Source organism: Dioscorea cayenensis, chromosome 17, assembly GCF_009730915.1.
Source record: "Dioscorea cayenensis subsp. rotundata cultivar TDr96_F1 chromosome 17, TDr96_F1_v2_PseudoChromosome.rev07_lg8_w22 25.fasta, whole genome shotgun sequence".
Taxonomy (NCBI): Eukaryota; Viridiplantae; Streptophyta; class Magnoliopsida; order Dioscoreales; family Dioscoreaceae; genus Dioscorea; species Dioscorea cayenensis.
Window position 1 is genome coordinate 643,386 of NC_052487.1, and position 23,915 is coordinate 667,300.

General features: G+C 35.2%; 3 protein-coding genes across 7 annotated transcripts; 1 reads left to right on the plus strand and 2 right to left on the minus strand.

Moving 5' to 3' along the window:
- Positions 1–3,297: 3,297 nt before the first annotated feature.
- Positions 3,298–4,481, plus strand: LOC120280547 (oleosin 21.2 kDa-like). Its single transcript, XM_039287414.1, has one exon. The coding sequence runs from the start codon at positions 3,749–3,751 to the stop codon at positions 4,223–4,225; it is 477 nt and encodes a 158-aa protein (XP_039143348.1). The 5' UTR covers positions 3,298–3,748; the 3' UTR covers positions 4,226–4,481.
- Positions 4,482–4,487: 6 nt separating this feature from the next.
- Positions 4,488–7,896, minus strand: LOC120280545 (protein ANTHESIS POMOTING FACTOR 1). Its single transcript, XM_039287404.1, has 10 exons — positions 7,751–7,896; positions 7,339–7,439; positions 7,016–7,122; positions 6,847–6,913; positions 6,643–6,742; positions 6,371–6,487; positions 6,149–6,286; positions 5,620–5,701; positions 4,794–4,843; positions 4,488–4,697 (listed from the first exon to the last, which is right to left on the minus strand). The coding sequence occupies exons 1-10, from the start codon at positions 7,817–7,819 to the stop codon at positions 4,509–4,511; spliced, it is 1,020 nt and encodes a 339-aa protein (XP_039143338.1). The 5' UTR covers positions 7,820–7,896; the 3' UTR covers positions 4,488–4,508.
- A 1,604-nt stretch (positions 7,897–9,500) lies between these two features.
- On the minus strand, positions 9,501–23,819 carry LOC120280891 (protein RST1). Of its 5 annotated transcripts, none has more exons than XM_039287859.1 (25): positions 23,411–23,819; positions 23,035–23,316; positions 22,854–22,940; positions 22,422–22,698; positions 21,005–21,255; positions 20,533–20,692; positions 20,200–20,387; positions 19,536–19,636; positions 19,186–19,261; positions 18,761–18,892; positions 18,603–18,684; positions 18,222–18,294; positions 17,420–17,588; positions 17,177–17,307; positions 16,983–17,074; positions 16,728–16,831; positions 16,377–16,589; positions 15,406–15,483; positions 15,005–15,187; positions 12,882–13,778; positions 12,512–12,805; positions 11,458–12,108; positions 11,059–11,200; positions 10,506–10,627; positions 9,501–10,011 (listed from the first exon to the last, which is right to left on the minus strand). In XM_039287859.1, the coding sequence occupies exons 1-25, from the start codon at positions 23,807–23,809 to the stop codon at positions 9,640–9,642; spliced, it is 5,556 nt and encodes a 1,851-aa protein (XP_039143793.1). In that variant the 5' UTR covers positions 23,810–23,819; the 3' UTR covers positions 9,501–9,639. The 5 variants fall into 5 exon arrangements, with proteins under 5 accessions (XP_039143793.1, XP_039143792.1, XP_039143794.1 ...); XM_039287858.1 differs by having other exon boundaries at positions 12,512–12,808; XM_039287860.1 differs by lacking the exon at positions 23,411–23,819 and having other exon boundaries at positions 12,512–12,808; positions 22,854–22,951; positions 23,035–23,122.
- Between the last annotated feature and the right edge of the window lie 96 nt (positions 23,820–23,915).

Consider the following 23,915-nt stretch of genomic DNA (forward strand, 5'->3'; position numbering starts at 1 on the left):
TCTCTCAAAAATCAACTTTGCATGTGTAGTTACAAAGAAATCAGAAAATACTAGTATTTTTCTTGATGATATCTCTCTCAAAAATCAACTTTGCATGAATACTCTTAAAATCACTTCTTTTTGTCCTTTAACTAACTCACCGAGAATATACTTTTAGCTACGTCAAAGGCTTTATATATATATATATATATAATAAAAAGAGAAGGAGAGTGACTTATAACAATTATATACTCCCGAATTGCCTTGTACTGGATTTACTGAAACCAATGAACAATTAACAAACATATTTCATGGCATCACTTGATCATCAGATAAAGGCAAAGCTCATGGAATAGTTTGAATGCACAAGTCCTACACCAACGGTTATGTATCTGTTCAAAAACTGTTCAACTTATAAAGATGTGTCTCATAATACATATATACCAAAGCCTTTGCTGTAGATATATCTACGAAAGAATATTCACTGCCAGAAGAGGGTTGGCTACATCCTGACCAAGGAAATTCTGACAGGTACTTTGGGTCAACCAATCTTTTACCAAGTAAAGAATTCATAGTACTTTTTGTGTTTTTCATTCCATAACATGAGTGCTTTATATAAACTTTCTGACATGAAGCAGTGAGACTTATAAATGAGATAAAAAAAGGTTAACTCATTCTCATTAGCTAGGGAATTAACTAACTTTAAACTTGAGATCAGTTTATATATATATATATATATCTGCATGGTTAATAACTTTATTGTTATGTTTAATTTCATCATGCATCTTTAGCTCACTTATCCAATAATATATATCTCAATGTACGTAATATTAATGTGAATGAGTACTGTATAAATGACATATATAATAGTATAACAAAAGCTTGTTGCTTTCATATTTGAAGGCAAAACTACAGTATCTGATATACTGAAATAACTGTTTATATGCACATAATAGAGAAAGTGATTTGTTTTGATGATTTTTTTACTATTGATGAACATTGTATAGCAATTGTACATGTGTTTGGAGGTACATGTGGGTCTTGAGGATTTGACACAACAATAAAATTTTTTTTTTTTGAACATTTCACTATTTCAGTCCAAGAGAGAGAGAGAGAAAGAATTACATTCACAACCACAAGAAATGTAAAGATAGGCAAAAAAAGAAGGAAATTAATGAAAATGAAAAACAGATATTGGAGGGAATTAAAGGGGTTGGTTGGGGTTTTATATGTGGAGAATTTTGGCGGGAGAGAAGAGGGGGTTACCTCAATCACAACGCCAATTCCTCGGCAACGACCCCACAATACTCTTTTTGCAATCAACTCTTCACATCGGCAAAAGATCGGCCCGTGTTTAAAGCCGTGCGGACGATCACAACGGATATCCCACTGTCGGGCTACGCTCACCATCGGTCACTTTAAGCCATCATTTTTTTTTTTAATGAATAACCCACTAACAATAATAAATGAGAAGTATCAAGCCATCAAGATATATCTATATATATATTTCACTCTCTGACTCTTTTCAATGCGTGTAGTATATATATATATATATATATGTGGACCAGTCATCTATTAATGTTAGTAGATATTGGTTGATAATTTATTTATAAATATCTATTTATCAACCATTAGATTTGAATCAAATGATTTCAGATCATCTGTTCCAATAAACAGTAATTTATGAATAATCCAAGCAATAGTATGAAATAGGATGAACAATGTTAAAACAGTGAAATGTGATATGTATAGTATCTTTATCTCAACAGTTCAATCAAGATCGCAACAATAATATAATAACTCACACCAATTTATTCTTATTTGCACTCTCTCTCTTTTGGACACTCTAGGAAATTCACAAATAATCTATTATATATATATATATGTTTTATTCTAATGAAAAACTTTATTTAAAAAAAAATTATACAAATATATATATACACCACAATTATGACAAAAGTTTATTGGTATTTAACTCCTATGCAGAAAGTCAAAGTTCTAGTTCTTCTCAATATATAATTGAAATATAATAAAAGTGCATGTGGAAAAGCTTGTTCATAACAGCAATATTTATACACAACATTTATAAATTTCTCATTTCAGAGGAACGCTTAAAATTTATAACATAAATGTATGTATATCTTTTAATTGGCTTTTAATAGTGTTATTGTATTTAAAAAAAAATTACATTTAATTAATATAAAAAATAAAAATAAAAAATCACATCTTTTGGTTTGTGGTTGTTTTGGTATGCTTCATCCCTGATGACAGCTGCCCTCCTCTTGTGTTTGTTTCTCGGTTATATATATATATATATATATTTATTTTATTTTTTCACTTGATTAGTATGAGATTTCTTTATTTTTTTTAAATAAATATATGATTTATTTATATTATTAAAAAAATAAGAAAGCTATATATATATTTTTTTATAATATAGATAAATTATTTAACATATTTTATTATTATTATATCTCAATCATGCATTGTTAACAAGGCAAAATCTCAACTTTATGTATGAAAATTAGTTTAATTTTATGAAATAAAAATATTTAAAATAAATTGAGGGAGAAGAGATGAAGGTTAGGCAACCGCTGATCTGACGACCCAAGGGGGTGGGCTTCTTTACTTTATCCAAGTTGGAGTCTGACTCATGTACAGTAGTACTTACTACGGTGTGTCTCTTTGATCACTGGCGCACTTGAGCGGATGGATTGAACACCAGCCAGCCTTTCATCTCAGTTTTCCCCCGTGTGCGTGCGTGAGTGCGTGCGTGTGGGCGAGCGTGCAACTTATGGTCTTCAGGACCCACAAATTCAGAGCCTTTTGCATTTGCATGAGACTGAACCAAATGTGACTTGTTGTCGTACTCTTCTTCTTTGCACTCAATTAATGCACCTCTCTTTGGCTTCCTGCTTTATTATCAATTTTGGCAAAACATACATATAATTTATATATATATATATAAATATATGTGTCACTTCATACTCATTATAAACTTTAAGATAAATGTATGTTACTTGAGCTTTCACTTTTATTTATTCAAGTCATCATCAGAGACTAGCATGCATTGGGTTTGGTTCGGTTCTCTTTTTGGTTCACAGAGGTATCCATTACCTTTTTGACTCTCTGCTTGTTTGAGTTAAAATGAATCTATAAAGAAAGAGTTGAAAGACACTTTTCTTTTTCTTATTTTTATTTTTATTTTTATTTTTTTTTTTTGTGTTAAAATCAAACGATGAGAAGAAAGGAGGCCCATGAAAGTCCTGAACACCAATAATAGTAAGTACTATGAATGAGTGGGTTGGTGACATAAAGAGCAACTCAAAACAATTGGCTACTCCCTGGCAAACTATATTCACAAAGGACATAGTCAGCTTTTAAATTAATTCATTGCCTTCACTCCATGGTACGTTGATTAAAATTCTGGATTGCCAGCCCACATATTATGGGCTGTTGTAGAAAGAAATAGGCCACAAACTATGTAAGAAGGCCCATTTAAGGATCAACACTGACAACCAAACGGATTCCGAGGGAACAACACACCACAAGCAGCCAAAACTTAAAAAACGTTGACAACCCTGAGAAGCCATATCCTCAAAGGCCTAAAACACAACAACATGTCCCCCATGCAAGTCCCCACGTAAACACCTGTCCAAATCCTCACACGTGTCACACCACTCCTTCCCTTATAAAACCCTCTCACCCTTCTCCCTCTCCTTCTCCATCTCCTTCTTTACCACCTTCATATCAAAGACTTAATCTTGAAATGGCTGAGCATGAAGGACAGCGGCAGCATGCACGGTACCAACAGGAGGGCATGAAGGGCATACTGCCAGATAAGGGCCAAGGTCCTTCAGCTTCAAAGGTGCTGGCAGTGGCTACATTACTCCCAGTGGGAGGCACACTTTTGGGCCTCTCAGGTGTTACTCTGGCTGGGACTGTGCTAGGCCTTGCGGTGGCCACGCCACTGTTCTTGCTGTTCAGCCCAGTGCTCGTGCCGGCGGCCATAACGATAGGGCTGGCCGTGCTTGGGTTTCTGACTTCCGGAGCATTTGGTCTGACTGCACTCTCAGCTTTGTCATGGATCTTGAACTATCTTCGGCGTGCTCGAATGCCAGAGCATATGGAGCACGCGAAGCGGCGCATGGCGGAGGCGACAGGGCAAGTTGGACAGCGGGCTAGGGAGGCCGGTCAGGCAATGCAGTCTAAGGTTCAGGAAGGTGGCGGTGTTCGTAGGGAGTAGATAATTAATAAGTTATGTTGTGTTTGTTGGTCTTTTATGCAAAATGTAATAAAAAAAGGGTACTGTATCCTTCACCTGAGTGATCTGAAGTGGTTGTTGCATGTGTATGTCTGTGTCTGTCTGTGTGTATTTCTTGTAAATGAGTTTGGTTAATATTTTAAGTGTTTTGAGTTGTGTAAATGGATTATACCATTCAAGCACTGCAATTAATTATTCTAAAGTTTATAGTTTCATAGTTGTAGTACACATTCTTAATGGGGAGGAGGAGGAGGAGGAGGAACCTTTAGTTTTCATTCCTGGGATCTGGGGCTGCTGCTGCTGCTGTTTCAGCGCCGCTGGTGGCCTCATCGCCGCGCTTGGACTCGTCGGGAATCCAGAAGGTGAGGACTGAGGATGCAGCGGCGAACATGGCCCTACGAGGAGCCCATTTCAAGCATGTTGCAAAGCCAATGTGGCTGTTCCAGCAGGCTACCTGCAAACATTGTCAAAACAGAGCACACCGAAATTTGTTAAGTATACACATGAAAATAAACCATTTTTGAGTAGAAAAAAATATGCTAATATTTACCTCATTCCGCCCGTTGATATTCCAGGCGTGCAAGGTTCCATCTCCAGACCCTGTAATTATTGTATAATGGTGTTACGCAACGCTAGAAATAGCAAATATTATAAAGTAGTTGGATGGTTAGTTAACAACAGTGTTACTAGATTACTTATATGAAAATTTTAATAATAGTTAACTAGCACTAGAAGTGCTCATAGTTAATATAATAATGGTTATAAAGCAAGATTATTAATAAAAGTCTTACAGAAGTTAGATAAAGATTAGAACAACTAACATTTACATAACTAAGCAATACAAACAGTAGCATATTAATTAGAATCTAATACTCGATAGTTTTATACGTGCAGTTATGTAATGTATAACTAAATTTTTTAGTATATATAACAAGATCAATAGTGATATACCAGTTGAGTACCAAGACTTCTATAGTTGCACAGTGATGAAGTTTAAAAGTCATGCAATACAAAGATGACAGTATTGGCCCTATTGGGTATAGGACTATGGTTACTATACATGAGTTGTATAAGAACATTACGTTACAGTTGTCAGGTAATTCATATAAAAAATCTAACAGTTATATACTAGCAATATAATTGAGGTACAAGAATGAATCTAGATGATCATATTGAGAATGTATCCATAAAAAAGATGAATTGGAAGAATTTGTTAATAGGTAAGTACAGTTCAGCCATAGCCAAGAGGTCATTTTTAATGCTCTCCGAGAGCGACAACCACCTTCACAAACTTACATCACAAGATAGAATGATTGGACAACACCTGAATTCTAGAAATCAAAAATAAAGAACACGGATGGGATGTGTGACCTTACCTGACACAACATACTGCCCATCAGGGGTAAAAGTAGCCTCAGTTGACATAGATGGGGATGGTTCCAAGCTGAACCCACATCGCTGCATATGAGAACAATAAAACCTCATTCTCAGCTCAAAGTCATGAAGGCAATGAAAAAGTTACAGCAAGAAATAAAAAAAGTATTAGTGGGGAAAACCCAGAAAGATAAAGGTCAAATATTATCGCCAATTGAAAAGAACCATCAGGTACTAGACATGCAAATTCAAGTACATTATGCAGGCTTTGTAAATCATACACAACTTAAATAAGAGAACATTTGGCACTATAGGGAAAAACAAAGAATGTTCACAGACATTTCATCAGCAAATTATTGCATATTACAAGTAATCTATAATTCAATGTCTCTAATGACCATCTATTTTTTGTAGGATGAAGCAATAAAATGATGATGCAAGATATTGGGATAGTGTGCAGGAGATATGCTTTACTTCAATCTTCACAGAAAAAATACAGTATGATGAGTCTTCCAATAAATGACAAATTACCTTTTCTCCACCATAAGCATCAAGAACATATATGTTATTGTTTGTTGTTGTTAAAAGCATAGACTTGCCATCGTTACTGAACTTTATATCACAGACCTCAGCTGTATCACCACCCACTAAGAATGTGTCAAATGGACCCTGTAAGAAACAGAACAGAAGCATATAATCATCATGTATAGATGGCGTCAAATGGATGACTGAATGTGGTCTTCAAAGACAGACCTTGTCATATGAGCGGGAGTCAAATAGCTTAATGGCACCCCCTTCCATTGCTACAGCAAAAACCAGGCCTTGTTGATCATAAGCAACAGTAGGTCTACCACGCAACCGCAAAATGCCCTGGGAAAAAAATCAGTGACAATAATTCATAATGAGATTAAAAAAAATAATAAAAAAAAAAAAAATAAGACTGATTTTCTATTCATTCATGTTGCTCAAACATGCGAACCCAATCAAACACTTGTTAAACAATATCAACAAGCAGAAACTCTTACCTGGCATGCATTCACCCGGAGATCCCATATTCTCACAGTATGATCAAGGGAGCCAGACATGAAGCTATCATTGACAGGAGACATGCAGAGGGAAACAACTCTACAGACAAACAAGCAAGATAACAAATTAGCAGAACATGCAGTAGTGAGCGAGGAAAAAACATCTTGCAAAAGTTGAATTACCAAATCCAACAGAATCACCACCTCTCTTTGTGCCCTTTGAAGTAGCGAAGACATCGATTGTCATACATGGAAAGATATCTCAATGATTCTGTTGTAAAAAAATAGCAAAAGCAAAAGCATGCCATGAGTTCATATGAACAATATATCAAAAAGTTTTTAAACAAATAATCCATTCAAAGACATGCACCACCTGTTGAAGCCGAATTGTATCTTGAAGAACATATAATGGAGCTCGGGTGGTGTGTGAAACATACTCGATCTGCTCCATGCTTCTTGTGATATGTAGTCTTCAACAAACTGCACGAAGAAGCAACATTTCTCAGTAAATCAAATTGGCAACATAGTTAAATTGGCAACATAGTTGATTCAGAGTAATTGATATTCACTCACTAACAAAACAACGAACTAAATAATATGAAAAATTAGAGGATTAAACAAACTCAAATTCTGAATAACATCAGTTGCAATGCAACAAAGGCAACTGATATAACTCCAACAAAAGGGCATACTCACGATGCAGTGGCGATATTGTAAAGTCGGACAGAATCATCCTCACTGGCAGTGATCAACAGATCTTCTGTGCGATGGAAATCAAGTGAACTAATGTTCCCTTCCTGACGCGCAAAAACAACAAGGCCAATGAAAAAAATTACATCTTCAACAACTATAAGCACAAGAAAACTCATCAATAATCAACACAACAATGAATCTAATAAATAAACTATTTTTTCCACATAATTTAGACATTAATGTTTTCAAATGCTCATCAATCATCAATTTATGGAGAACCTTTCATTGGACCTCTCAAAGCATAAAGGTAAAAACCACGGCCAAATCTAAGAGGGAAAAGAAGAGCAAACATTCCAATCTATGAAAAAAAAAGAACTTTTGGAAATCAATAATCGGGAGAATATCAAGAACACACGTAGTCGGTGAAGACGGCGCCAATGGCCATGGAGTGCACCATCTCGTCGTCCAGCTCCATGATCGACATGGCTTTCCCTTTCTCCTTCCACAGCCTGGAGCATCAGTATAAAGCTCGAAAGAGTTGGGGTGATACGATAACGGAGCCCTATGTGAATCCGAACCCGTTAACGAAGCCGGGTCCGATTTGTTAGTTGTTACCCCTCTAAATCATAGCGAAAAAATTAAGCATAAAATATAAAATTACAGATATAATTACATCGATTTTTTTTTAATAAATTATGATTTATTTATTTTATAAAAAAATTATAGAAATTAGCCACACCCGCCATAATATTTATTGAGGTAATAAAAGAAAATATTAGAAAAAAGGTTTTATTTATTTTCTTAATTATATTTAAATATTTTGGTTTTGTTATATTATTATTAGTTTTTTTTTTTGGAACAAAAGAGGTGAAAGGCTGATGTATGCTCTCTTGTTTTAATTGTAATGGTTTATCCATCTTTTAAAAATAAAAAACACAAAAGAGCTAGAAGCTAAAGAAAAAAATATATAGACATAGAAAACTAAAAACAAAAATACCTTCTAGAATACATTTCTTTGTGTTAATTTAGACCGCCTAAGCCTGTAAATAAAAAGATTTATTCTGTCATGGCTTCGAAAGGGTATCTGCAGTGTTTGTTATGCTATTGAAAACTTAAAAGACATCAATATTCAACAATAAATATTAACAAAAGCGTAAAATTATGCTATTTATGATAATTTTAAATAAAGATTATTAATTTATAAGATAATTAATAGTATATAATATTAAAATTATTTTTGATTTCAAGTTGTATAAAAAATCATTTTATTGAAATATTAATTTTTAATAATTCTTCATCCTACCTATATTAAAATTAATTTGATTCACTCCGATATCTCAAACATGAAACATGATTATATTTGATAAAGAATATCATATTAATCTTATAATAACTTTTTGATTTTTTAAAAATGAATTTAGCTAAGAACTTGCATGATCCATTTAATTTATAAGGGAGCATATTTGTTTTATATCACACAAACCTCCTTTCTATCTTTTGCACACATATTTTATTAAAAATGTGTACGAATGTCATGATCTAGCCACATTCTTGAAATCTTAAAAGTAAGTTGATTTAATCTTATTAACACATTTTAATTTTAGCATAACCATAGTTATCAACTTTTATCAATCTAATTTAGATTTATGAAAAGCCTTAAATAAAAAAAATAAAAAATCATGTCCTTAGAAAAGTGTATGTAGATATGTAGCCTTTAAAACGATTTATTCTCTAATTTAAAACCTTTAAAAAAAATTTAGAAATATTACAATAAAAAACAAGTTGATAATAAATATAAAGAACAATTCTTTTATATAACCACATATTCATATTATTATTTTTCAACTATTTGAATTTTTTTTAAGCTTATATTATTTATTTATATATTTTGTCTTCATATATGTTTAACCACAATTAAAAACATTTTTAAATGAGTAGCAAGGAAAATTGGTTTTTCAACCCCTAGTATAATTTTTGTAAGGGTTTTTTTAAAAGAAATCTAAAAATTCTGTCATAAAAATTCAATTGAAAAACCCAATTGACCAGCACATCTTTTGTAAGAAGATTGATCTTTTAACTAATTAGACTAAGATTGAAATCAAACCCTTGCATTATAATATGATATATTTAATCTATTGATTTTAGGATTAAAGTCAATTATGGTATGCAAGTAAAGTAAAGGACGATATATTTTATTGCTTGATCAGGGATCAGGTTCCAAGTACAGGAACATATCGACTTAACAAAGTAATGCACAAACCGTGTCAAGTGTCAAACAGAGTTACTATTTGAGCATGATCTGATTCAGTTCATGAGGCAGAAAGAAAGATTAACCAGTTTCAACTGCTTGTCAAGTGGCAAGTAGTCTTTCAAGATAACACAAGTCTGATGCATAACTTGTGACAAGAAAGCCGAAATTTTGGCTTCACTTTGATGGATTTGGTGTTGCCCAGAATTATCACCTTCAACATTCAACTGAGATGCCCAGTTACAGATCCGCTCAGTCGATACCCATAGCTTGTTAACGATAAACTCCGCTGAAGAGGACCAGTTGCTATCTGTCAAAAGAGATGGTAGGGTGGCCGGCAAGTCACTCAGGACAGTCGCTGGATCCACAGTTAGAAGAGGCATTAATTTGCAGCAGTTACTCGATAACAAACCGATAAACCGTAGTGCCTGTAGACAATACATCAGATAGAAATTGTTGGTAAGGTATTAAAATTTGATATCAGATGCATCAAGAATATCAATGCATTAGCTTTACATTATTCCCTCCATTTCCTAACAGAACCTGTAAGGAATCAAATGCTCGAGCTATGTGATGTGATGAAGCCAAGGACACAAGTTTCGTTGCCTTCACGACGATGCCCTTAACAAATTATCAGAAACTATGAATGTTTTGGGGGCATCATGATAAATTATCTAGGCATTCATTATCTTTTCTATCATGCGTCTCTCAGTGTTGTTATCTTTCATTCCTACAAAATGCCAGTGAGTCCAGGGCAAAACAATAGCTACAGAGATGGGAAATATTATCATAATATGCAAGCGTGCATGCAAGTAAACAGCTCCAAGTTGTGAGACTAGGTGATCAGATTGGTAATTAACTGCCAATATGGCCTTAGGCTGTTAGCACTAAATGTCCACTGACGAACATGGGAGATACTCACAGTCGAAGGATATTCAGACATGCAGCTCATCTCTAGAGCATCAAGAAGCCACTGTCTTTTGACATTATCAGCTTCATTGGTAATAGCTGCAGCAACTTCCAAAAGACAACTCCACCAGATACCTAAAGTTTTACAACTCAAAATATCGTCACCACAATAACACAAACTGATCAATGTACACACATCAAAGAGATAAGAAAGGAAAAAAAGTAGATGTCATGTCGGCAATGCAAGACAGATATTCTCAAGTTGACAGCAGAGGCACATTGTAGTGGAACATGCAAAGCATATTAGGGAAAAAAAATAGATGCATAACTAGAAGGATTTGCTGAACCATATAATCAAATTAGATGCATAAAATTAAGGGAAAAATTCATAATAAATGATATGAATACTTTCATCTCAGTGAATACTGGGGCATGGATTCAAGCAAGAATTTGCACAAAGATTCAAGCATATTACACAGTGTTAATGTTTATATAATCATGGCACGATCATGCAGGGTCTATAAGCATCAAGACCATATTCATCCTTTTTATTTTCCAAGCATTACCTTCAGATCCACCATCCAATAGGTAAGCTTTTAGATTTCTCAGGTCTGAAACTGACAAGCAACCTAGTCTGACTAGGCTAGATCTTGCTAAAATCCGCTTTGCTACTTCAACAGAATGGTTTCCTCCATTGATATCAGAAACCTAAAAAAAGACAGCGATGAATGTTAAAAACTCAAGGAGATGCTTTAGAGAATTAATATTTAAGTATGTAAGAAATATCTATACAATGATAAGCCTTAGTATTCTGCTTATCTAAGCTGTGAACATCGTTTGCATGGCCGTTCTACAGATAAAACTCGAGATGGTGCTTTAAATGATTAAAAATATTTACAGTGCTAAAAGTAGGCCTTAATGAATAAATGAGTTCATAGTTGAAAGGTGAAGGTTATAAAGAACACCTGCAGCAAGCCCATTACCCAATCCTTTCGAGCCTTAGCCAGGCATTGTATAGCCTCTGACCACTCTTCAGCATTTGACAATGCCCTACCAGGAGTGTTGTCAGTGGTCAGCACAGGCAACAAATAAAACAAGCCTTCCATGCAATTCTCTATTTTAGACAATAATATCGGCTCTATAGAAGCTTCAATGAGGCACAATTGAAGTCCACTCCAGCATGAAACTCGCAATAAGCTTTTATCATCCAGTTCATGAATTAAGCGTGAAGAAGATGATGAACAAAAATATTCGATCATATCCTCCAGCAGCTTCTTCATCCTTGAGCCAGAAAATATGCGCAAAAGACCTGACAGATGGTGTAACAGTGCCTGTTGGAGATTTGACTCCAGAGTCTTAAACCTTGGTAGGTCAGTCAGTTCATCCAAGAAGAGCAGGAGGGAACTAACATCATTTGCATGAGCTATAGAAAAATAGATGCATTCTTCTCGCAGAACCTTGGGGAACTGAGACATTTGTGACTTTGCAGAAATTTGGGTTTCATATCTCATACAGCTTCTCATGATAACTGCCCAATCCATAGCAAGCAATCTAGGAGCTTTGGAGAGGCATCTTAAAACTGTTGAGATGGTGCTTGTTTGCAAAATCTCAGTCACCTTCAAGTCAGCGGAAACAGAAAAAAAAAACCATATAGTTAATACTATACGAAAAAATGGCAAAACTATCTTAGATGCAAAATTTTCTTAAAAAAGGGCAATATTGAATAATAGACTAAAGCTATCATTGTCAACCTCATTAAAAATGCCTTAAATTATTTTATGGATATTATGACATATTCATTAAATTTATATTAACAAATAGAAAAATAATCTGCGCATGTTTTATCAAAACATTGCATTCAGTCGAATGAATACACATAAACATCTGCTGAAGTAGGAAAATAAAAAATTCCAATGCCGCAAGGAAGCTAGATGCTCCTGCCATGTGAATGATCACAATAAGACAGAATACTACCACAAAGAAAATCAAATTTAAGAAATCAAAATTTAAAAGAAAAACCTGATTGTAGATATTATCTTTTAGCCACAAACAGAGGTTCCAAACTAAACTGTCCTCAGCAACACTTCGAGAGGATGATTTTGAGTCATTGGAACTACTTTGAGAATCACTAGTACTTTGAAACTCTTTTGCAAACCAATGGTGTCTAAGAAATGAAATAGCCCATGCAGCGTAGCTTCGTATCTGCGGATCCTTAGAGTCCTTTGCAAGAAGAAGAATTTCCTGAGTTACCGAGATTGACAGCGACTCACAAACATGACTCATAAGTATTGGACCTCGAACAAGTAACGACTCCTGCTAAACAAGACAACGTTAAAGTCAGGTTGACAAAAAATAAATGCAAAAACGAAATGGAGGATTTGCTGATAACCTGCTGGTCATTACTAATGTGCATAGAGAAAGGCTGGGGATGCATTTGTGTGAGATCCCCGGCACGTGCGCCCAAGGCATTCACTACTCCAAGCATGCCTCCAAACTGGACAACAGGGGGGTATGGGTGGCAATAAGTACTCCTAAGAATCTCAAGCAGATTTTTTACATCATCAAATTTCATAGGCTGCACCCCATCGTTAATGATATATGAGAGTAAGGATCCAGCACCAGTACAAGAGGCCATGAATAAATTCTGATACAGAGTTCCAGATTTTTGTGAATTCAGGAGGTCAGAAATTAGTGAGCCATAGCTATTGAAGAGAAAACCTAAATCATCATCAACAAGTTCAACTCTCAGGCAAAAAGAAGCAACAGCAGGAAGTGTGATGCATGAACCTATGGATAGCTGAATTTCAGACATCTCGTCACGAGTAGATGAGTTCTTACAGGAGCTACTAGTGTGTGACATCCATGATATAAGCATCTCTCTCATTTTCAGCACAGCATCATAATTTCCAAGCCTATAAATTGCAATTGCAGAATATCCAAGCCCAAAGACAAGTCCTGCAATACCCCACATATCCTCTTCTGAGTCATGAAAATACAACTGTTGTGACGACGAACACTCATCTCCAACTGTAACTCCCCCATCAGGTGAAAAACAGTCATAAAAGCTTTTGATAGAATTAGATTCAGATGGGCAGAGCTGGCTTAGTACCAGGGATAAGGTCCTAATGACATTTTGAAGTAAAGTAGCTTCCAAGTGCCCAGTGCTTCTTTCTTCAAGGTTGGAATTCACATCAGGATGAACTCTAGAAAAAAGACCTTGGCAGGATAAACCCAATCCAACACCACATGCTCCTTTAACAAGATGGCTCTTACTCTCATCAAGAACCTGAAGGGATGGCAAAAGTAAAGCATAATAATCATAAAGAAATTTATTAATCTACCAGGATCAAAAATGGTTATTGAGGACACCATGCATCACTATATACCACTGAAAACTATTACATGGGCAAATTCAATAGTAAATAAGAATGAGATGGTCCAAACTCCAAAGGCAACCAATTGCAGGAAAGATGCATCAAGATAAGGATGAAAAATAGCTCATGATTATTGTCTTCCTTTTAGTAGCAGTTACATTGCAACCATTGGGCAATGTGCAATAACATAGTTCATTCTATTAACAGCCACCTCGAGCCTTTGTATGTTTATATAAATATGGATCAAAATAAGGTAACTGGATTACAATTAAAATATTAACTGGTCATGACCCACCACAGATTACAATTCACATATAAATGGAACACCAACTTTGCCCTCAGATTTTAGTCAGCGAGGAAATTCTGATGTAACAAAATTAAGATTTAAGACATTCGACTATGCTTATCTTGTTCACATACTTTCTGTTGGATCAAGTGTGATAGAACATATGGTTGGTGTTTCTTAATGAGATATATAAAATCAAAATTAGCATCATAAAGGCATCAAAGAAAGTTATGTGCCTGCAGAGAGATTTCAAGTTAAAGTTGTTGAGAAGTTTGAGACTAAAGAAAGAATCAAGGTAAACAGAACACGGAAAAATCAGAAATGTATTCAGTATCAGTAATATCTAAACAATGATGGTTTCAAAAAAATTGTAACAATTATAGTTGCCAGTATTATATTACATCAGGTTCACAGGAAAGTAGGGAAAAGGGTAAACAGAACACAGAAAAATCAGAAATGTATTCAGTACAATATAATAACACTTCTAAATTTCTAATCATATGCAAAATCAAAGTATTATATAATGTTTGGACTTTTGGAATAAAAAATAAATCCAGTAATATCTAAACAATGGTAGTTTCAAAAAAATTGTAACAATTATAGTTGCCAGTATTATATTACATCAGGTTCACAGGAAAGTAGGGAAAAGGGTTGTCGAATTGGACCACTGGTCTCATCTTTTGTAACTTGTGGATTTAGTTTCAGGTGAATTCGGATAGGTTATAAGGACTAAAAGGTTTTCCAAATACATATACAAGGCATGCAGTAAATTTGCACAGGCAATTTAGCATACAAAGATTGAAGCACGAGTAATATACATCAAATACGAGTTGATATATGGCTCTGATGTACCTTAAGGAGTCCAGTTATGACTTCGAACTTGAGCTGTTTATCAGTTGCATGAAGGCAATTTGAAACTAATCCCAAAGAAATTGCAGCAGACCATTGTTGGTACTCATGTTGATACTCAAATAACCAATTTAGAAGAAATTTTGCTGCAGAGGAGATTACAGCATGGGCTGATGGAGGTGCAACCTGGGCAAAGCAAGAAACAATACATGAATCAGAAGCAAACAGACTTACAAGAAACAAAAATTTAAGATATATATCCAAGTCAAACAAATGATTATCAAACAGCAACCGACATCCTTAATAGCAAAGCACATTTTTAATAATTTATGGATGCCTTTGCAGTTTTTACAGCACTAAAGATTAAAAAAACTATAGGCAATATACAATATCAAAACCCTTACCATGCACAGAGCACCAATAGCTAAAGCAATGTTTACAGCAGCTCGAGGAATTGACTTTACCGCAACTGTGCACATTACCTATAGATGAAGATACATGAGAAAACTGTGCCAGAAAAAAGTGAAAACAAAAATAAAGATAAAATATCTTTCCTTTCTAAGAGAATTTAAGTAATATGAAGTTAACTAAAGTCAAATCCATGAATATGATCATTCAACTCTATTATTTGGATGATACAGGCAAAGGTAGGTAGACTTTGACAGGGACACAAGTGTTGGATAGACCCACTTGTTAAAATCAAGATGCAGAAACACAGAAGCAAACAAAACATCTAGTAAAAAAAAAGACTCTAAATTAGGTAATTCATGTTAAAGTACTCCTAAGAAGCAATCTAAAAACACTGTAAATTTTAACTTCAGGTTTTACTTAACCTCTTAACTATAAAGTTCAGGCATACAAAACATAAAACAAACCATACATGCGGAAATTCATTTCAAAGTGCTACTTCGAAGCAACCTAAAAACAACGTAAACTTTTACTTCAGGGTTTCCTTACCCACTTAACTATAAAGTTCAAATTTAATTTAGATTTTGAAGACTCATTTATTGGCATTTGCCTGAGCACTGACAAGTCTATATTAAATTGTTCTTTAAGAGTCAAACAGAACCCTAAGTAGAAGTGTCCACAACTGTCGGCACGACTCTCAAACATAAGAGTTTGCCAAAATCATGGACTCAGAGGCAACAAGGTTTGAGTATTAGATAGCTTGAAAGATTCACAAAAATAATGAAGTGATTAGTGTCAAATTCTAAATAAAAAATATATATGTTTTTTTGTTATTTAAAATGTCATGTAAACAATTCTAACATTTATCAACCACACCCCCCTTCACCCCTCATACAAAGCATTAGAACCTGCAGAAGCAACCAAGTTTTTGTAGACATAGCCTTATGTAAAAATAATACGAGAAAACCTTAAAGATGTCATTAGCAGCTCTTGAGCTTTTCTCTGAAGATTTAGATGACACTTTCTCAGTCAATGTAATAGCTGCCCTCATCCAATGGTGAAGGAAAGGTTTCCATGATTGAATAGAAAGAAGGGCGAACAGAATATTTCTTGGCAAATTTAATGCTTCAGCTATTTCCAGCAGTGCATTCTCATATGTAGTATGTAATTTTTTCAAATCCTACAATAAAAAAACATAATATCACAATCACATTTAAGTGAAATAATGATCAAGAAAATCCTACAAAAAAACATGCCTCTTCATAGACTACAAAAAGGATCTAAAGCTATCCATCACTAGAAAACCTGCATTTCTCACCTTCAGCAGGATGCCTTGACTTGGGAAATCTGTAGGGGTGAATACAATTGATAAAAGAGCCGCACCAGGAAACTCACTTGCACCAGCTTTTTGTTTCCGTGCATCTAAAGATCACAAATAAGCCAAAGAATATATAAATTGTAAACAATACAGCATCGAGTTTTCTTGTAAAAGAAAGAAAGACTAAAGTGCAATGAGTTTACCAAAGACAAAATAAAACAAATTATCATTGACTATATTATATTACTTTGATACCTGTAGAAAATATCACCTGAGGGAAGGCTTCCAAAAATTTTTCAACTTTGTGCACTATAACTCTCTTCTCCTTCAGCCCTCTTCTTCGATTACTGAAAAAATGAAAAATATAATTAAAAATGTTGTTGGACCCCAATCATTTCCAAACACATGCAGAAAAAGAAACAAAAAAGAGTATAAAACTTAATGTTAACATGTGCTCAAAATTGATAATCTTGACTTCAAGCCCTTCCATGGCCTTGAGTACTTCAGCATTATCTTCAGAAACAAGACATTCCAAATTTCTTCTCTTAAAGTTTGGAATGGCCTCCTGGACATGCATTATCTAAGAAACATGAAAAAACACAAGATATCAAACGGGTTGATATCAGGAAAAAATTTATCTTAAAATACAAACATATACTATATATAAGTCAGAGGAATAGGCCAAACCTTACCTCATAAAAGGACAAGGACTTGAAGGCAGAAATCCTTGCTTTTACCCATAATTGAGAAGAGCAATAGCTTTTCGATGTTGCAACGTCCCACAGAATTTGCAAAATAATTTTAGAAATGTCAGGATAAGCCTCTGCGTCCATTGCACCAAATTGTAACAAGGTGCACAACCTGAACCATGAGAACAAGGCTAAGAAAAATTAGTATCATGAGATCAACAATAAAAATTTGTCGCATTAAGTTAAACAAGGATTCAATAGAAAGATCGCCAGACGTAGGAATTTCAATGACCCACAAACAATAGGAATTTCAATGACCCACAAACAAGTAGGCAAACCCCAGACCAAGTTTGCCTCAATCAGGCTTGAGCCAGGGAAAACTATCTTCCACTTCAGCAGCCATACGTCATACCAAGCTGCACATGACTTGAACTGACAAGCCACATTTCAGACTAAGAGAACCAATGTAATTCTGGCATTTAAGGTGCAGCGTTACATGATTTGCCCTTGTACAGAATCCATCTTCTAGTGAACATAGACATGTCTCTCTAAATAGTAGATAACAATTTAGGTTGAAAGAAAGAAGTTTAGATTGCATGATATCGAATATTTAACAGGCCAGAAAATAGCAAACCAAACCCATATAGAATGTGCCTTGGTTCAAAATAAATGAGCTGAACTCAAATAGTTTGCCACTTTTGAGCTTTTCTTGTAATCATACCACAAAGGATACATTTGTACTAAAAATGAATTCCAAACAAGTATTTTTAAGAAGAAAAGAATAAATCTCCATGACCATCGTTACCTATTTGCAAGAACAGAATTGACAGAATAGTCTGTCACAAACTTAGCAATAACCTTCCATGCTGTGTAGAAATCTGAGGAAATGACAGATAAAGTGAATCAAAAAACTTAATACATGAAATACGATTTCAAACTTTCATCATTGACAAATATTCAAATTTTAAGATAGCAAAAGAGAATTATCTCATCCTACACCATGTGAATAGTGGAGAAAAGTACTATCACATTCAACATAAAAAAACAAGGAAAAACTTGCCCCTATGTGGGGAACCAACTTAATAGTGGTTGCAAAAACAGTCATATAGATGACAATCTTACAGTAATCATGGTATTTGAAATAAAACAAAAAAGATTGAATTAACATTCAGTAAAAATTAATTACCAACTACATCCGCTTCACAAAGATAAGCAAGGCTCTCAAAACCAAGAGCTTGAAGGACAAAATCTTGGCTCTCGATAGATGACTGCCAGTCCAGAATATGTTAATTCCTGAGCCTTACAAACATAAAATGACAAAGAAGAATAATTTTGGTATCTTACCGACACAGATAATATAAGGTCCACACCCCTATCAGGGTGATGCTTACAAACATCACGAACTGAGGCGGCAATACTTGTACAAATGTCTCTTTCCGATTTGAAATCAGAGAATGCCTTCTGATTCAACAACCCCTATGCAGAACATGAGAAAAAAGATAAGCATGACGGTAGATAAAGTATAATTTTGTCTCAAGCATTAGGGAATCAAAACAAAAAGGTCAGCATTTAAAGCAAGTTCAGAATTTTGAAAATATTAAAATAAAGCATTAAGTGTTCTCCCCATGAAAAAAGAGAACCACAGTTAGGGTGAATAAAGATATAGATTGTATCCATGGTTTGCAGACAGCAAAGTTTTAACTAGTATCAAAATCACATATATTTATGTAGTTGTGAAACAAAATTGACATCTACAGAGATAATCTTACTTGCACTGTACCAAATACCCGATCAGTGACAACCCATGTCTTGCAAAGCAAACGGACAGCCACAGCATATAATAATCTAGAAGAAAATGCAGAAACAGATGAAAATAAAGAAGCTATGTGAAGCCTTATATAAAAGAGAAGTTGCAAGAGAATTTGGTGCACCAAGTAAGACAGCAAATGTAAAGAGAGGATAGAACTAAAATCACCAGTAAATGCTAAAAACCTTAATTAGGAAAAAAAGTAAAAAATTAATATTAGTGTGTTTATTTGAAGAATTCTAAGAGCAATGCAGTAAAATAATAATAATAATAATAATATCATTGTAAAAATAAATCAAATAGATGGCGTACGGTTTAGCGTCCTTGTGTAGCAATGGTGTTAGGGTCTGAATGATGAGAGGAACCATGGAAGAATGCACAGCAAGTGATGGAATGATTCTCAGAAGTCTGATCTGCATAGTAAGAAAACATAAACTTAAATAGAAAAACATGCCAACCTTTATTGCAAGTAAAGACATCAAGGACGTACAAATTGAAGAGATCATTATTTATCTTATAAGCTGTATGGTGCTAAACAATGAAAAGATTGACACTCGGTTTCACATAATAATATTGGTGCAAAATTAGAATTGGTGGTCATAGGGAGCTAAGGTGTCGAAGCCAATGAAAGTCGCATTACAGTGCTAGCTAATGCTAGTGTAAGAAGCAATGGCGATGCTAGAACAACCCAGCAGATATAGTCTTGGTGGTGATGCTGGCAATAACCTTAGTGGAGACTATAATATAGCAGAATCAGCTTCAATACTAATTAGTAACCCAGCATAGTATTTGGAGGAAAACTCACTAGCTTTACAGTTTGTTGGCATAGTCCCACCATTTACAGTCTTTCTGAGAAAGCTAAATTACACAATAGAACCATCATTTCTTGCACGTATTTACTTTTATAGTTCCAATACACCAACATCTTTGTTAAAGGAAAAAGAAAAACCACAAAGTAATGATATCAATAACATACCAATATTTCATGTGAGTTGCCGACATAATTATACAGTGTTTTAACGTAGAAAAGAATGCCTAGCAGCATTGGTATACCCAGGTTAGGATCCATTACACCAATAGCAGACAAAGATTCAACAGCAGACACACCACATGTAGGATGCATGACTAGTATAGAAATAACCGAACAAATCAACATGTGCATCCCTGCATAAATTTAAGCATGACTATTATATGCTGAGAAGTGAAAAAAATAATGAACAAAAGAAATGTAAGTTCCAGCATGTTTTAGCACGTGATGCACTGGGATCTTTAAGACTTATAAGGAATAAAATTAGGACAACGACTGCACCTGGCAACTTCTCTCCTTGAGGCTGGGACAATGAGAATTTTAGCCGATCGATAGTAAAAAATGAGTCATCTCTTAGATACTCATTGTTTGTCTCTTTCATCTGCAGCACATCATTACAATAAAATTCTCGAGGAAATGAATGATGAATTGGAGGCGGCTCCTGGAAATACAATAACAGAGGTAATAAATACATATATTTTATGATATGAACCAAAAGTAGAATAAGGGAATATATTCCCTGGCAATGCCTAAGACAAGAAATTATAGTAGTGAAGAGTGGCTGAATAAATTAAGCATTTTTTCATGGTGATAGTGCTCAGATGTTGATGCAATTATAACGACTGAGATTTTGATTTATTACAAGCAAAACAATACCCACAAACCTCTAAAGAAAGTAAATCATTTCAAACTTTACATCCCTAATTCAATAGGTGAGTGATATACATTACAGCAATAAAAGGTCAATTACAACCTGAAACCAAAGGTGATTCAGCAGTCTAAATGTAATGGACTCCAGCTTGCTTGTATGTTGAAATTGAGAACTGGATTTAGAAAATTTATTTGGTTCAACAGACAATTCTGCCACCAGTCTCTCCACCAAAATAAGCAGATAAGACGCTGCAGCTTTTACGGACTTCGAAGGAGATACCAAAAGGTTGATTACTGGGAAAATAAATAAAAGCTCCTCACTGAGATGGCTTGTGACTCCTTTCATGGGATATTCTGGAACCACCAAAGAGGAACACATCAACCCAAATTTCCAATACAAATAACATATCATTTTTGGCAATGAAGGCGCCTTATGTCATACACAAGATACAATCCAGATTTATGCTGATATTCTGATCAGATTGTATTCATAATCTCTATACTAAACCAGAGTGGCAGTAAGAACATGCATCAAGAAAGGCTTTCACTGAACAAGAGAGAAAAATAATCCCCAAAAGTACAGCATTTTCAAATAAAAGCCTTCTAAAGAAAAGCAAATTTCAGCTATTAAAAACACTATGACTTCAATTACGTCTCCATAAAGAGAAAATGTAAAGTTTTTCATTGAGATAATTGAATTCCTCCACTTTCAAATACCACTCAATGTTTAATAGAGACAAGTATCTAACAAGAGTAATAAATAAATACCAATAATTTCAACTGGTAAATGCTTAGAGCAAAGATGTCAAGAATAATTCTAGGTTACATCCGCAGACTTCTAGGTTAATAATGCAACCAAAAACCATTTATTCCTAAATCACAATGGCAAGTCCTAAATCACAGATATATAAGACACATTTCTACTGGCTTCTGTCTAACCAGGCGTCTTAATCTTTATTCCCAACCCATGAACATACTTTGCTTATATATTGCTAAGCTGCTTAGATGTATAATCTAACAGATAGAACTAAAAAATAAAAAAACCATGAGTACCTTATATTTGCATATCAAGAACCTAGGAAGTTCTTAACTAGACTTCCGGATGTTTAACTAGTCTTTAGCCCACAAGTTTTACCAAGAGATGCTGCATGATACAAAATGCAGAAAACTCTGTGGCATTCAACATAGAATTAGGAAACAAGTTAGTGAAAATATTCAATTTGCATACACCTTCAATAATAATCCAAACACACACATGAAAATCACTTCCAAACTATAAGAGAAATTATGTGGGAACCACAATTAGAGTATGCTAGAGTAGCCTACACCTTATCATGCATTAATAATTTAATATGCATGAACAATGCTTAGAAAGAGATCTTTCAGCAGATTTACTTGTATTACTTCAAATATGGAAGTATCATATTTGGAGTGGGACCAACAAGCTAAAGATCTGATGAGTGCAGTAAACACTATAACAGAAATATCTGAACACTGCCAAGAAAAATAGAGGTACATACCAGTTTCAGTTTTCCATTTGACTAGGAAAGTTAAAAGCTTCAAAATAGACAGCTGTTCGTGTTCAAACCCCACACGAGTGAGCGTGACTGACATGGAAAGACTAACCAGATAAAATTCAGGTAAGTAGTGTAGGCCAAGCTCCTTTTGCGCCATCAGGAAACGTTTTGCTAATCCAGTAAGAATCTCAATTCCTCCTGGAGGGATATTCAAGGAAGTACATACTGATAGGACTGTCTCCAAGATCTCCATGCGACAAGCTTGGGCATCACTGCTCAACTGTTACTGTAATTTTGTCAGGTTGAGAAAACTAAGCTTCTGTTGTTATAAATAATACATGAAAAACAGATCATTTGATTGATGTTAAGATAGTAGAACAAAAAAAAAAGCACAATTTTGCTAGACAAGATTCAGCAGGCAAAAAGATCAATCACCTCTTCTTGAACGCTAAGCATTTGTTTCAAGACCACCACAAAGGCATCCAATACATAATCAGCAGAAGAAAAGAAATGTTTGAACTCCTGAGCGAGGCCTCAAAAAATAAGAGCAAAAAACACATCATAAACTGAAGTATTACACAAGAACTCATCAGCAAACTAGCATATCAATCAGTACCTCTTGGTTATTGTGCCGGAAGTACTTCAGGCAGCCCGTGATAAGCCTGAGAATATCTACACCTTCTGATGGAAAACAGCAAGACAAGGATGCCAAGGATGATATCAAATCTCTTATAAATGTGTCCAAAGATGCCAAAAAGGGGATCCTAATGATTGAAAACAATAGGAATGGCCTCAAGAACAGGGAAACAGCTCCCATTCCAGCCGACTTGTTATGCACGGTGAACAACAAAACTTGCTGAATGAGCTCAGCATGCACTTCAGCTCTACATGAAAGCACCTGCAAACACGAATTAGGAAATAAAATACTCGCAACTCGTCTACAGTAGTAGTAAAAGTGCAAGAAAAGAAAAGATGAGGATTTTTGGACAAACCTTAACGAAAGGGTGAAGAGAAACAGGATCAAAGCGGCGACCCCATTGAGGATCTGAGCGGAAGGCAAAGCGGCAAAGGAACCCAATTCCCTTAACGAAAACCGGGACGAAGAGAGGATCGCAACCCTCGAGAGCGGACTGGAGCTCGACGAGGCCTTCGGAAGGCTCAAGCCGCCCTTCGACGATGAGATGGCAGAGCTCGCGGACGGCCTGGTCGGCAACGGCGGGGGCGGTGGAGCAGAGGCAGAAGGAGAGGGCCTTCCGGCCGGGATCGGAGGCGAGGCCGAGAGGGGGACGATCATCCTTGAGCTTCCTGAATAGAGAGGCGACGGCGTGGCGCTGGAGGGAGGACTGAGGGAGCTTCGTCCGCTCAAGGAGAGGACCGTAGGAGGACTCCATGGATGCTGCTCTGCTTGCTTGGTACGGGGGAACAGGATTATATGTAGCATCTCTTGAGTTCATCTCAGCCGTACACGTGTTCAACGGTTGGAACGATGTATGGCCG